The following is a 16,516-nucleotide window of genomic DNA, read 5'->3' as shown; positions in this document are numbered from 1 at the left end:
TATCGCTATCCATATTACCAAGAGTGTAATCCGACCGCCCCAATTTGGAGCAAATTAATCTCTAAACGAAGTCGTTATTACTCGCATGCTCTAAATCCAAATTGTTTCCCAGCTCACCCCGCTTAGTTTGACGTTGATACTGTGCTTAATGGTATTTCCAGGCGTTGTGGCCCAATCGCCAGGGTAACTAGATTCCGACTAGATTTTGTATTGACTTCCCATCTACTTGACTCGTTCCATTTAAAAGCGAACTTTATCTTGTGGTGTTAAGGCAGGTTTTTGGTGAACAGGTGTTCTGTGATACGTCGTTAAGGTAATTAGTTGTCGTTCTCGCGGGGCTCGTGATGTCCCCTGACGACATCGGCTGCCAACCCGATTATACCTTACGCCTAATTCAATTACTCTGACACCACGTAATTATAACGGTTATTATGTTTAAATTGCTTTTGGTAGTAGTTACAAAATAATTGTTCCTGCACAGTACGTTAGTAATACTAAATTAGTAATCAACAAGGGATATTCAATTTCTTACATACGGTTACACAGAAGGTTTATTTTTGGGCGTGATTTTAAACTGGGGTGGGGCGTGTGATGAGGACCTATATTACAATTATTGTTCTCTCATTTATTTTGATATATTTTTGAAACTACATTAAAGGTAACATTTCGATTCGGGAAGCATTGCAGGATGCCCAGCTGCATGCTGTGGCGTTTAGACGCGATGTCACTGTTAATCTTATCTCGTATCTCGTATTATACAAACATATTTACATGATACGAAAGAGAGAGCAAAGCAGTGGAGAATTCATTCACCGCCAACAGATCGCATCGCCGCGGTCATAAGGCCATCTTCGGAATGTCTGGTACAATATGCGATCGCGCCTGGGGGCCTAGCCAAGGTGAGAATCTCTTGTGCTTCGCCATCGAATCGCTTTGTGTCTGTCTATCACTCTTCCGTATTAGTGTAACAGTGACAGTTGCGTTTCGTTCACTACGGACCGTTAGCGATTGGCATGTTGTTGTAGTAGTAGTATGTAGCTCCGGACAGTCCAACTTGCCGCGCATCACCTGACACGCAAACTTCAACAAACTATCTTACCTCCAAAGAGTTGTACTCTACAGTCCCTAGAAGATACTTCGTCGGGTATAGGAAGGGGTAAGACCCATACATTTTACGATACAAAAATCTTAAAAGGGTTTTTTGAACTTTTCAAGAAGCAATGCATAAGTACTCGTACGTCGACTCAAAGAGATGACAAACGATCGAAGAAGTCTCAAGCTTATTTTTTACCATAGCGATCTATATTTACTTAAAGATGACTCACGTTAGATCGGGCCGTGTCCGGGCCGGAGCTTCCGGCACTTACTTCTCTATAACATGACATGTGATGCTTTCCATAGAAAATGATGCGCCGGAAGCTCCGGCCCGGTCACGGCCCGGTCTAACGTGAATCATACTTTATATTGAATGCCGGATTATTTCCAATTGCAACAGCAATGCAGCAACGATGGCAATTCAAAATATCAAAGAAATTAAAAGTGTCATCGCAGGTTTCCTACATTCTCAACTTGAATGTAACATTCAAAAGATTATTTTTAAATGCTCTGAAGTCTGAATTCATTCTATAAATCCCGTTTAACAAATAAATCTTCCCTGTCGAAATGGATACAATTAATCAATGACATCGAGATTCGACAGTCGTTAGCACAATTTTAATCAATTATTATATCCATTACATTTAATCTTTTAGAGTATCAAAAAATCAGGATGAATCAAGATTTTCACCGTAATCCTACAGAGTCTTCAGTTGATATGTTTTTTACCCCTATTAAGAAATCATTTAATGTTGTTATTAATTAAGTTTGTCAAATTGTACAAATAGCCCTTCAAACAAATGTGTTACACAAATCTGATTGTAATCATATATTTTATCGAATACAACAAACAGTGTAGACATAATAAAACCGTTTCAAATAACTTGTTTCATAACAAATAGTAGGCAGTAGTAATTCTATTCATTCGTCTTCATCGGTTCTCGGTTATAATCGTTGCTTCTTAAAAAATAACCCTAAAAATGTCTAACGTATCACACAATTCATAACTAAATTATGTACTTACCTCGTGTATATTAAAATCACCTAATTTTGTAGGTAGGTACTTAGTTTTATAGATAGAGCCTATGCTATTTATAAGTCAATATACGTTTTTTTTTCATAATTTATGACAAATGTGTACAGTATAACCTTGCAAACTGCCGAATCCGACACAAGTGCAGATGATTTAATGGAGTCACACTGTTCTGTTGCACAAAAATTAACAAATGTTTGTTAAAATTTTAAAATAAATAAGTATCTTACATACTTTTATGACTGTACAAATAATATTGTGTCAGAAATAGTAAAGTCTGTACAAGAGGTATAATATCGTATCGATAATTAAATGAACGCAACTAGCGTAGGTATTGATGATGTCTGTACCTTATTTTCATTGCCATCAGAGTTGTTGCCATAGACAAACCAATGTGAGTTTATAATCGTACAGATACCTACCGTTCACTAGATCAAGAGAAAGTGTTGTCTATTCAAAAAATATGGGAAAATAACAAATTGTACTGTATTGTATTGTATTTCTTTATTGCACCATGATAATTACAGGATGTTAAAACATGAAAAAGTATCTCATGGACCCGAAACGGGTATCGTAATTAAAACTTAAAACTAGGACTAGTGCTATTAAATAAAAAAAATATATAATAATTTACATCGTCACTTAGTTGGTACAAACATCAGAATCATTTAAAAAATCGTCAACTCTATAATCGTTTTTATTAACAAGAAATGCCTTCAACTTTTTTGCAAACGTTTCGTCCCTCTCTTCTGTTCTGACCTAATGTAGTTTGGAAGATTGTTGTAATATTTTGCAGCGGCATATAGGGATTATAGGGGGCTGTTTCGAAATAATTCTAATTTTGGTGCAGTTAGTTGAAGTTTGTTATACCTAAACATATAGACCGCATCACGTAATGGCCATCTCAATTACATTAAGTGGAAGTTTTGTTTGCTCCTCTGCACGCTGAGGCATGAGTTCGACTAGCAATACAAATACATACATTGCACATACTGAGCGTACATAGGTACAAACGGGGGGACAATGTGCACAAATTGCTTTCATGCAATCTTGCAGCGCAGTACATCTAAAACAGACTATTTTGTGAGGTATTTTTTTTTAATGATATTTATTTGAATCAACAATAAGTACACTGTTTCTTAGTATAACTAACATGCACAATAAAAAGCTATGAGCCTTATCACTTAGAGTCTGTGCGGAAAGAAAAGAGACGTAAAATATATTGGATTCCATACATTTCCCGACTCTTCTCTTTCCGCACAGACGCTATAGTAGAACATCGAAAAAAAAAACAGGTTGAACTTATTCTACACTTAAGGCCTGTACACACCTTGCGTGTGCGTGCGCTAAGATGTTGGAGCCGAACACGCACAAAGCACGCAAGCGGTGTGCCGTCTCTCATAAGGATCTGTATACTACAACGCCGCACGTGCACGTCACGCACACGCAGCTGGTGTGCACAGGCCTTTAGTTTGCTAAAATGTTCTATGGTAATACATTTAATTTAAAAATAAAAACGACTTATCCACCTTTTTAAAAGTAGTATGAATTATGATAAGGTTCGTCGACTTGCAAAGAGAGTGGTTGATTTAGCTCTGTTGAGGCGTTAGCTCGAGGTGTACTAAGAATACAGCGTCCTCGTACATACGCAGGACAATGGTGCACAAATTGCCTTGATGCACCCTCGCGGCGCCGTACACACGTCGTTTGTAAACGCTAATTCCGAAACCGACTGCTTCCGTAGGTACGATCTCTTGCATCTCTATTAGGTATGTTACGCTCGGCCTCTTGAAACGTCTCGACCAAATCATTTGGGATTTTATTTGAAATGTAAATATAGCATTGTGAAGTATTCCAGAGCTAATTAATTAAAATCATTATTGCGTACTTTCGGTGGGTGTTGCATAAATTTCTGTCAAAGATATATTTCTGACTACTTGGTTACGAGTATTAGTAGATACCTACTTTTTTTGTGGGCAGTCAACAACTACTCATCATGACCATCTTCAGTCTCCATAAAACATCTCAATGGTGACAATGGTCACATATTATTGCATACTGACCGAACTTGTAATAAGTAATTTTAGCTAAATTGGAGACCAATTTGTAGTTTTGTGTGACGGCTGATTAATCAATCTATCTCCAACATACATCGCAATATCGGAGGTGACATCCCGTTTGTAACGAAATTAGCCCCACAAGCGTATCAATGACGCCTACTCGCGTATTAAGCCGGGCGTACGCGGGACAATGCGTCACAAATTGGCGCGCGCAGCCACGCGTGCAGCTCTGTTGCTATTGTCAAAGCTCTGGGGTCTGCAAACCAATCGCAAGCTATACGGGGAAGAGAGGTTTAGGAGTTTACAAATAAATATTTGTGGATGTTTTGTTACAACCGTGACTCGCAAGCCATGTGAGATGTTTAGTTTTCTAATATGAGTAGGTGACCTTTATATCTGATTCATTCTCCTGCGGCTGGCTTTTATTCTTTATGGTATTTTGAGGTACATTAGAAGTAGCTGTCTTTAAGTAGTTTTAAGGATGACTCACGTTAGACCGGGCCGTGTCCGGGCCGGAGCTTCCGGCGCTTACATTTCTATGACATGACAGGCGATCACGGGTTGCTTTCCATAGAAAACGATGCACCGGAAGCTCCGGCCCGGACACGGCCCGGTCTAACGTGAGTCATCCTTTACTGGTTGAACTTAATTCAAGAGGTCTGGAGATTATGGCTGATAAACTGAACTAAATGTCAAAGTTTGTTATACATGCGGTGTATATGAAGCAGTACTAATCTTTTGGCTCAAGCCAACTTCATTTGCAAGACAGTATATCTGATGTACAACGAGAAATTAAAGCTATAGCGATGAATTCTTGGGGTTAAGAGGTCAGACGGCATTCATAAAAGCTCAAAACGGCTATTTCAAGTTATATGCAAGTTGGTTATAGGCTGCTACACTCTTTCCACAACAGACAATAGACCTACTGACCTCAGATGAATGCTCACATGTTCTTGTAAGCTATGAGAACAGGGCCTGGGGCATGCACACGGCGTAATTGGAAACGTGACATCTGAGGGCAACTCAACTGTTTACAAAGGAAAACTTATTCATATTTGTATTAGCACGTGTGCCATATAAACTGGGATTATTTGATTATGTATAAAATTAAAATTTACTTAACTTGCATACCGTGACTGGCCGTCAAACATTAGTGTCCGACCGAAGGTTCGGTTTCGGTTTCGGTTTCTGCCAGTTTCGGCCAAAAAATCATGTTTCGGCTGTAGTTTCGGTTTCGGCCAAAAAACGGCCGAACCTTTCGGCCGGGCCGAAACTTACGAAATGTTACTTCGTACTATGAAACTAAACTATGTGACATAGACCAAAAGTTGGGGAATAAGTAGGACAACAATATTAATATGTACCTACTACCTACATATACTGATTCATGTATAGGTACAGAAATTAATTGGTTTATTATAAAGCACAATTCCACTAATGAGGGCGCCACTAGACGGTCGATGCAGTCTTAAGAGGCTGTTAATACCTATAACGCGCGCACTGTCTAATTGTATCGGAGTAAATGAGATAGCACTGTCGCATGTTACTGGGCCTGGGCAAAGGAATAATAAGAAAATTCATCATCTTCCTCGCGTAATCCCGGAATTTTTGCCACGGCTCATGGGAGCCTTGAGTCCAATTGACAACTAATCCCAAGAATTTGCGTAGGCACTAGTTTTTACGAATGCGACTGCCATCAGACTGACCTTCGAACCCAGAGAGTAAACTAGGCCTTATCGGGACTAGACCGGCTTCCTCACGATGTTTTTCCTTCACCGAAAAGCAAATAGTAAATATCAAATGATATTTCGTATACCTATAAGTTCCGAAAAACTCATTGGTACGAGCCGGGATTTGTACCTGCGACCTTTGGATTGAAAGTCGCACGCTCTTACCGCTAGGCCACCAGCGCTCAAGGAAATATCTCGCTTTTTAATACAATGGACATTGGTTGGAGTCTGTGCTCAACTACTTATCCTTCAGGATAAGTAGATCGGTACCCGGCCTTGCGATATTGTCAACAAAAAATTCGCGCTCGCTGCGCTCGCGTTTTTGGTTGACCCTGTATCTACATGTTGGCTTGACTGGTGAACGAATGCAACTAGTGCAAATGTTATTTATACGTCATAATTTCATAGAAGTTTTGACGTTTAAAATAACACTTGCACTGCGTATGTTATCAAAATCGTTGCAGAATTATCTTGGTCTAACTCTAGTAATTTTCTTAAAAGACTGCTTGTAACATCAATTTCAAGGACATTGGGTGTTGATAGCCCCATAATATGTGCGTAAAAGCGGTTTTACGACATTTTTCAACGATTTTAAGAAGTCTACAAAAGGTTCGGTTTCGGTTTCGGTTTCGGCCGAAACTAGAGCCAAAGCCGAACATTCGGTTTCGGTTTCGGCAAAAAAACATGTTTCGGTCGGACACTATCAAACATAGATGATGGGCAAACCGCTTAGAAAACGTACTTATACATCATATAGGACGAGAGATATTTGACATTCTTATGACACAAGGACGGAAAAGTTCACGAATAGTTAGTTAAGTGTTCTGCTGTTAGTATGTAGGTAGGTATTGTAGGTGTATGTACATACATATGTATATGATAAGGCGTTAAATTGTAATATAAAAAATCTTACAAAATGTCTTAAAATAAATCGAGCTCTAATGGACGTTTTGAAACGTTATACATTCTCATACTATTAACATCAATACCGATAACGTTAACGTTCTGTTTCGTGAATTTAATTAATCAGAAAAAATGTTTTGTTTAAAATTGTACATGTATAGGTAAATAGATAAAAGACTTAAAAGATAGACACATTTTAAACAAAAATTCACAGATTTCGTGCCTCACACGACTATCGAGCACATTGGAAATGAATCTACGGAATTCGAAAAAATATTGTCGCTGAGCGACGAGAAAGTCTGGATAAAGAAAAAATTATAAAATAAAACTACAACGTTGAATGATAATTATTTTACTCTTAGATTAACACAAGTATCCTGGACATAACGCATGTGAACAAACAAATTGCAAAATTTCCACACGCGTATCGAAGTTTGAATAATTGTCGCCGTGGCGCATAAGTATAGGTACATATTTCATTTTTCGATTAATAAGCAGGATATATTAATGTTCAAAGTACAAGAAAATTATTACACGGCAAATCCGTAGTCAACTCGAGAAGTGGTAGCCACATCGCCGTTATCGTCACTCGAGTCTTGATCGGCAGCGGCCCATTTGCTGCAAGATATGAAATTTTCTTGACAGCAGTTTGACGCGACGAGAGATGACCATAACAGCGTTTGTCTATGTTGCACCAAACCTGAGTTCCAATAGGTACTACCAGGGTTCAGCATCAGCTATCTTGGGTAATGCTCTACCATGTGATCATCATGACGAATCGGATGTCCAAAACAGCGCGTGCCTATGTTGCACCAAACCTGAGTTCCGCTAGGTACAACCAGGGTTCAGCATCAGCTCTATCTTGGGTACTACTCTCCTAAGTGCTCATCAAGACGAGTCGGATGACCAAAACAGCGTGTGCCTATGTTGCAACAAACCTGAGTTCCTTTAGGTACAGCCAGGGTTCAGCATCAGCTCTACCTTGGGTACTACTCTCCTAAGTGCTCATCGAGACGAGTCCGATGACCAAAACAGCGTGTGCTTATGTTGTATTAAACCCGAGCTCCACTAGGTACTGCCAGGGTTCAGCATCAGCTATCTGCTAGCAGCCGCCAGCAACATGCTGAGGTGAGACCATTTCGTGGCACTTTTTCTTTTTTATGTTTCTCTGTATAAGTTTTTATTTTGTGTTTGTGCTCACGAATAAAATTATTTCTATTTCTATTTCTACCTCTACCTCTACCTCTACCTCTACCTCTACCTCTACCTCTACCTCTACCTCTACCTCTACCTCTACCTCTACCTCTACCTCTACCTCTACCTCTACCTCTACCTCTACCTCTACCTCTACCTCTACCTCTACCTCTACCTCTACCTCTACCTCTACCTCTACCTCTACCTCTACCTCTACCTCTACCTCTACCTCTACCTCTACCTCTACCTCTACCTCTACCTCTACCTCTACCTCTACCTCTACCTCTACCTCTACCTCTACCTCTACCTCTACCTCTACCTCTACCTCTACCTCTACCTCTACCTCTACCTCTACCTCTACCTCTACCTCTACCTCTACCTCTACCTCTACCTCTACCTCTACCTCTACCTCTACCTCTACCTCTACCTCTACCTCTACCTCTACCTCTACCTCTACCTCTACCTCTACCTCTACCTCTACCTCTACCTCTACCTCTACCTCTACCTCTACCTCTACCTCTACCTCTACCTCTACCTCTACCTCTACCTCTACCTCTACCTCTACCTCTACCTCTACCTCTACCTCTACCTCTACCTCTACCTCTACCTCTACCTCTACCTCTACCTCTACCTCTACCTCTACCTCTACCTCTACCTCTACCTCTACCTCTACCTCTACCTCTACCTCTACCTCTACCTCTACCTCTACCTCTACCTCTACCTCTACCTCTACCTCTACCTCTACCTCTACCTCTACCTCTACCTCTACCTCTACCTCTACCTCTACCTCTACCTCTACCTCTACCTCTACCTCTACCTCTACCTCTACCTCTACCTCTACCTCTACCTCTACCTCTACCTCTACCTCTACCTCTACCTCTACCTCTACCTCTACCTCTACCTCTACCTCTACCTCTACCTCTACATCTACCTCTACCTCTACCTCTACCTCTACCTCTACCTCTACCTCTACCTCTACCTCTACCTCTACCTCTACCTCTACATCTACCTCTACCTCTATCTCTATTTCTATTTCCACCACCACAAGAATGCATAGATTGTCGAATAGTGCGTTCTGACTTTTTGACTATTTTAAGGTTAGGCTACAGGGCAAACCCTTAACCCGATCGTCTTTGTTTTAGGCTCAAATTGTAGCTGACTAAATTATCCAAAGCCGTTTTTCTCAAAAATTTGATAATGATTTTCGTTTCCAAATTATCGAGCACCAAAATCAAAAATTCGAAAAAAATTGAATTTTATTTTCACTATTTCGACGATAACTTTTTTCGTTTATGACTTTCTCGAATAATTATTTTTGAACCTTACAGCTCTCGTGATTATGCGTCTTTTGAGTCTATTTTTTAATATCATATCTTCACAACTTTCCGAGATATAAGGGGATCGCACTTTTTCGTGGAATCGGACCCTATACTGGAGCGAACGAAAAGACATTTCCAATGTCAAAATCTGTGATTTTTTCCTCTTTGTACACTTGTTATTCATGAACCGGCAAACAAAGCTGCGTCCCACTTCGTAAGAATCACAACTCGCTGACGTGAAAAATGTTTACGAGTACTTGTCGCGGCTTTAAAATATTCTACTAAAATTTCATTTTTCGTACGAATCCAACATTCTTATCTTTGGTCTATCACACAGATGCTTAATGTTTGTTTTGATTATATACCTATGTTTGAAAATTATTATTATTGTCCTTTCCATATCTCGGGACCATAGGGTTCCGGACTTTTGGGAGGTGTGCGTGGGGCCGAAGCCAACAGCGCAGAGTCCCTTTAAGACAGTTTAATCTAAAGGCAAGGGATACACGTGGCGGATACCATCCCCGAGCGCACAATATGATACATCCGGAGATGGTCCCCACCACATGCAAAAACTAAATATTGCAGTGCAGCACTTTTGTGCTGCGATGGGAACTAAGGTCATAGGCTATTGATTTGAATGTTGGATGGACTGGATATCGGGCTATGGGATATTATTGAGAGCCTGTTGTGTCCCACTGCTGGGCAAAGGCCTCTCCCCTTTTTTTTTCATTCTTCCCGGTTTTGAAATATTTAATTGAAATAAGCAAGTCTGAAATAATGTTTACTGGCAATTTCACTTTATTTTTGGTGAAACAGTTTGCTTAGGTACTTACTACTAAATTGTGGACCTAATTTGTATAATCGCGTCCTATAACCACCAGATCGGCAGCTTTTTAAGAGCATCTCTTTTTCGGATGATAAGATGTTTAAATAAACTTATTTACATATATGTTGTAAATAAAACCAACTAAGCATTGATGTCTAATTTTCGCAATCGTATTGAGTATGTATCAAACCTAACTGTTAGCGATGCGCCCACTATACAAGTACTTATACCTATGTTTACCTATGTAACTAGTTAAGTTTTATTTTAAGGAAACTTTGTCATATTAATTTAGATGCTAATGTCTAATACTTAAGGTACAAAATTGTATGACATATTTTATGCAAGTAATGTGCACTATGTTGCCATGCGCCGGCGGCAGTCCGCTGCTAGACGCGATCCATTTCACTCGACTCTGTACCTATCTCAAAAATCTATTAAAGTTCATTGTTAAGTTTAACTTCGCATTTTCATTCCTCGTGCCAGTGCCTACCATCAACAAAGTGGTCTTCGAACCAGATATGATGGACCGAACGCCTATAAAAATGGAAACGCGCAGTTCAAAGGCACGTCGGGAGCACGAGGAACACATGGCGCGCGAGCGTGAACAAAGGAAAAGTGAGGTTATACCGCCGTGCAATGAATCTGCGCCCGATAAAGTCGAGAAACCTTTAGATCCGATGGTCAAGAAGTTTCTACAACACAAATTAAACGCGACAAGCAGCATAAAGTCGGAGTCCATGCTGCAATTAAAGCAAATTACCGACACGAAGCCTGCCGCGTCACATGTGGGTGCCGTCCCGAGTAGCAAGGGCTCACGAAGATCATCAGCCTCTAAAGAAGCCAGGCGAAAACAATTAATTTTGGACGCCGCGAAGGAAAAGGCTGCGATTCAAATGGACCTAATTAATAAAACCTTAGACGCACAACTTGCAGCGCTTAATAGTGACGAAGAGGACCTAGAGGAATACAGTTCACAATTCGATGGTAACGTACCTCTTCGCAACGATATAAATGCGTGGGTTGAGCACCAAAGCAACCACACGGAACTACCAGACGAGCAGCCAGCCCCCGACAATGGAGTCACCACGGGCACGCTGCACATTCCAGTTCCAGCACGGATGTCTGCACCTGTCATACCCCCTGCATTCATCGAGCAAGCGCAGCCGAGGCCAGCGTCTAGCTTAGCACCGCGCGCCGCCGCCGATGGCTTCATGCCGGCAGCGCCGCCTGCGCCCGAAGGTACCGTCAGCGCGCTCAACCAAACAGTGCAATTATTAGCCGGCGCACTTAAAGACCTATCGACCGCTAGCAATCAAGTGCCTAACGCTAGCCTGCTCAGCCGCATTAGCACGCCTAAGGACCTACCTGAATTTTCAGGTGAACAGTTAGAATGGCTTCAGTTCAAACAGGCCTACCAGGAGTCTACCGAGGTCTGTAAATTTACAGATAAAGAAAATTTATGGCGACTTCGTAAATGTCTTAAAGGAGCCGCACGAGATGCTGTCGCTGCATTGTTTATAAGCGCCACGTCGCCCGACCGGGTAATGTCGACATTGGAGCTACGTTTTGGAAACCCTGACAGCATCATTTCTCGTATTCTACTAGACATCAAGAAGCTACAGCCTTTGCAACTAGAATATCATAAAGATATAGTTATGTTCGCAGTGAAGGTTCAAAATTTCGTAGAAGCTGTGCGAGCAGTAGGACGCGAGGAGTACCTACATGGCATGAATATCGTCTCCATCATCCTGTCCAAGCTGCCCACTGTGCCCATCTCCAAATGGTCAGACTACAGTTTTAAACTTCTCCAAGATGCGCAGAAATCGAGGTTAGTCATTCTATCGATTTTCTTAATGACGAAGCATTGAAGATTTCTACAACTGCAAGTTTTTTATCAACTACGCGCAGCGATACCTTTAAAAACAAGTCAAGCGATCATTCATCTTCCCGTACACACACTGTTTTACTACAAACTGAAGAAGGCGATTTAAAATGTTTATTTTGCCGAACAGCTGTGCATAAGTTAACGGAATGCAAACCATTTAAGAAAGCGTTACGCAAAGTACGATGGCAACACGTGAAGAAAAACGGGTTATGCTACAAATGCATTATCTCCAAGCATGAACGCGATACCTGCAAGTCCCCTGCGTGCGACAAGGACGGCTGCGGAGCTCCACATCATCGCCTACTACATTATCCGGTAAACAACAGTGCGCGTGACGTCACGGCGGCGCCCGCGCCGCTGCCGAGTGCAAGTGTACCGAATAATAGTACCGCGACAAACGGACCCGAGCCGCGCGAACCCGCGTTCAAGCCAGAGACGGAAACATTAACTCATATAAATGCGACCGACACCAGAGTGTTGTTAAAAGTAGTACGAGTGCGTGTTCAGGGACCTAACGGTATGGTAAATAGCACCGCGCTATTGGACGATGGATCTACCGTCTCGTTAATAAGTGCCAATCTCGCGCGACGCGTCGGTCTACGTGGTAACTCACAGACATTGCGCGTTCACGGTACGTTTAAAGATGACGGGCTTGAGTACAAATCGACCAAAGTGAATGTCGACATTAAAGGTATGGACGGTAAGGTTTATAATGTTAAATTGCGTTGTGTTGAAGAATTAAGTGTGCCAATACAAACATTGTCTGTTTTAAAATTAGTTAATTATTCTCACCTAGCAGATATAAGACACAAATTTTGTACCACTGATTCAGAACCTGAATTAGGTATTGATAGGTCAGGATAACTTACATGTTGTGATACCTATTCAAGTTAGGGAGGGCAAAGATAGTGAGTCATCAGCTACACTCACCCGCCTCGGCTGGAGCGTCCATGGGAAAGTGTGCGTGCCGCGGACTGTCCGTCCGTCCAGGGGCTCGCCATCTGTCGCTGTCCATACTAACCTTTTTATTGCAGATAGCGGAGCAGATCACGATACCACATCAGATGAGTGCCTCTTAAGGGAAATCCACGAAGATATTAGGCGCTCGTTTCTGCTAGATTCCATGGGCGTGACGGCGCACGCGCGCCAAAAAGCCGACGACGCCCGCGCCGTCGCGCAGCTGGAGCGCTCCGCCGAGCTCATCGATGGGCGCTGGTACGTCGGCCTTCCGTGGAAGGACGAAAACCGCCCCATGCCCGACTCCCGCCCAAACGCGCTTACCAGGATGAAGGGTATTGAGCGCAAAATGGGCAAGGATCCAGGATTCGCCGACAGGTACCGTGAAAGGGTCAGGATCATTTGTTAGAAAATGATTACGCTAGGGAAATGACTAACACTGAGGTCACGCCGAAGACTTACTACTTACCTCATTTCGGCGTGGACAACCCCAATAAGAAAAAACTTCGTCTGGTCTTTGATGCTGCAAGTCAGGTAAGTGGTAGCTCACTGAACGATTATTTGCTCACAGGACCTGACCTATTGTCATCAGTTTTAGGTATAATGCTGCGCTTTCGGGAACATCCAATTGCAGTAACAGGTGACATTAGGGACATGTTCTTGAGGGTCAAGATCCAGCAAGACGACCAGGACGCACTGAGGTTTCTGTGGAGAAACAACCCCACAGAAAACATAAGGACGTACGCGATGACGTCACTCATTTTTGGCGCAAATTGTGCTCCATTCGTCGCGCAATTTGTTAAAAATAAAAACGCCCAGCGATTTGAATCGTCGTTTCCCGCCGCCGTCGATGCCATCGTCAACTCGCACTACATGGACGACTACATCGACAGCCTGCCCGACGAGGCGACAGCGATCGAAATGGTAAGGAATGTCAGTGATATCCACAGGGCGGGCGGCTTTGAAATAAGAAACTGGACGAGCAACAGCGTCGCAGTTTTAAACAGCGTGCCAAAGGAGACCTTAGGTACTGCTGCTGTAAGGTTCAAAGTCGGCCAGCAACATGAAAGCGAGCGTACCTTGGGTCTCATTTGGTACCCGGCTGATGACATATTGGGCTTCGATTTGTCATTAAAACGTATACCGAGCGACGTACTTGAAGGTGAGAATAGGCCTACAAAGCGTGTAATGCTAAGAGTAATTATGTCTATATTTGATGTACTAGGTTTCTTAGCACCCTTCACGATTCAAGGCCGAATCATGCTTCAAGAGGCTTGGCGCTTACAGGTGGATTGGGAGGATTACATTCCAGACCAGATTTATCAAAAGTGGCGAAAGTGGGTTGACCTTCTAAATGTAATTAAAGATATCCGTATACCTAGGTGGTACTGCACAGCCGCGCGCAACGCGGTAAGGGACAGCCAATCGGCGACAGCGCGTGCGAGCGAAATGCAAGATTGTGTGGATATCGAGGCAGAGGTACCTACCTCGCGCCCCGCGACCCACGCGCCTACGCACAGTGCTACGAAAGGCTACGACGGCGTAGCGGCATCTACATATGCTACGACCGCACCGAGTAGTAAGTACTCATATTATAATAATTTACAAATGCATTTTTTTAGCGATGCATCTACTCAGGCGATGTCAGCTGTGGGCTATTGGCGCTGGGAGGATAACGGTACTATTTATGTTGCATTTATTGCAAGCAAAAGCAGAGTTATGCCGGTAAAACAGCTGACTATACCGAAGGCTGAGCTGCAAGCTGCATTGTTGTCGGCGAGATTAGCCAATGCAATTGGAAAGGAGCACAAACTGACGCCTATAAGGCGTTACTTCTGGTGTGACTCCTCAACTGTGATACATTGGATCCGCAACAAAAATCGTACGTATAAGGCCTTTGAAGCAAATCGTTTGGGGGAGATTGACGACCTTACCCGCGTTGACGAGTGGCGGTACATTTCTACGAAACTAAATGTTGCCGATTTAGCCACGCGGGACTCGTTTGATCTAGCCCTACAAAATGAGTGGTTCAAAGGTCCTTCTTTTTTATACGCTGACGAAAGTCAATGGCCTGAAAATATTATACCTACCGGTAACGAGGAGACAAGGGAATGCGTAGCAGTCGTCCAGGTGCGCGAGGAACCTGCATGCATTCCAGTGCCGGACCCACAGCGCTTCTCTTCGTGGCTTCGTCTCACCCGCGCCACGGCCACAGTGCTAAAGTTCATCGCCAGGTGCAAAGGTCAAGCGGCCGAGATCGACTGTGCTATGATGGAGCGTGCCGAGATAATTTTATTAAAACACGCGCAAAACGAGTCTTTCGGGGAAGACTTAGCCAGAATTAAGGCGCACGGGGCTTTACATCGCGCAAGTAGGCTATTAAAATTATCACCCATTTTAGATGAACATAACCTACTTCGCGTGGGCGGGCGCATTGACGCCGCATCAGATGTGCCTCTGGACGTCAAGAGACCCGTAATCCTGGACGGCCGTCATCAGGTAGCACGATTAATCGTCCGACATTACCATGTGAAAGCGGCCCATGGAAGTCAGGAGATGGTGGTTAACGAAATAAAGCAAAGGTATTGGGTAATTAAACTTAGACCTACTGTTAAACTCGTGACGTCAAGGTGCATGTTGTGCAGGATAATGAAGAGCAGACCTCAGGTACCTCGCATGGGAGATCTGCCGGGGGCCAGAATAGAACACCATCAGCGACCCTTTTTTCACTGTGGCTTGGATCTTTTTGGGCCAATGGAGGTTGCGGTGGGTCGCCACAGAGAGAAAAGGTATGGTGTTCTATTCACATGCCTCACAGTGCGGGCGATTCATATCGAGTTGGTTGCCTCCCTTACAACTGACTCGCTCATCATGGCGTTGCGACGAATGGCGGCGCGGCGCGGCTGGCCGCGCCATCTGTACTCGGACAATGGAACTAATCTGAGGGGCGCCGACACAGAGCTGCGCCGGTCGATGGAGGCGCTAGATATGGACGTGCTAAAAGCTGAGGGGGTTAATAACAATATGGACTGGACTTTTATACCCCCCGCCAGCCCCCATTGGGGTGGGGCGTGGGAACGATTAATACGTTCAGTAAAGACGGCTCTAAAAGTCGTTTTGAAAGAACGGGCACCAAGGGACTAAGTTTTGACTACATTTATGGCAGAAGTTGAGAACATGGTCAACGGTCGTCCATTGGAGCACGTGTCTGTCGATCCTGCTGACGGTGAGTCTCTTACGCCTAATCATTTCCTTTTAGGATCATCATCGCGACTCCCTCTAGTAGGAGAGTTCGATGATTCTGATCTCAACCTGAGGAAACTATGGCGGAAGGCGCAGAGGCTCGCTGACATGTTCTGGCAGAGGTGGCTAAGAGAAATCTTACCCACTCTCGTGCCTAGAACAAAATGGCTGGAGGAGCGGAAGCCGTTAAAGGTAGGAGATCTCGTTCTGGTCGTGGATCCCAACTCTCCCCGTAATATGTGGCCGAAGGGGTTGATCACCCAGGTAATTC

The 16,516-nt window shown here is 43.2% G+C and overlaps 1 protein-coding gene across 1 annotated transcript; it reads left to right on the top strand.

Annotated features, from left to right (window-relative positions):
* Positions 1 to 12,968: 12,968 nt before the first annotated feature.
* Positions 12,969 to 16,146, top strand: LOC134792304 (uncharacterized). The gene has a single exon (XM_063763572.1). It carries the CDS (start codon positions 13,432 to 13,434, stop codon positions 16,144 to 16,146), a length of 2,715 nt encoding a protein of 904 aa, XP_063619642.1. The 5' UTR covers positions 12,969 to 13,431.
* The last annotated feature ends 370 nt before the right edge of the window (positions 16,147 to 16,516 follow it).

This window comes from Cydia splendana, chromosome 7, assembly GCF_910591565.1.
Source record: "Cydia splendana chromosome 7, ilCydSple1.2, whole genome shotgun sequence".
NCBI classification, from domain to species: Eukaryota; Metazoa; Arthropoda; class Insecta; order Lepidoptera; family Tortricidae; genus Cydia; species Cydia splendana.
This window is presented reverse-complemented; position numbering and strand designations above follow the sequence as displayed.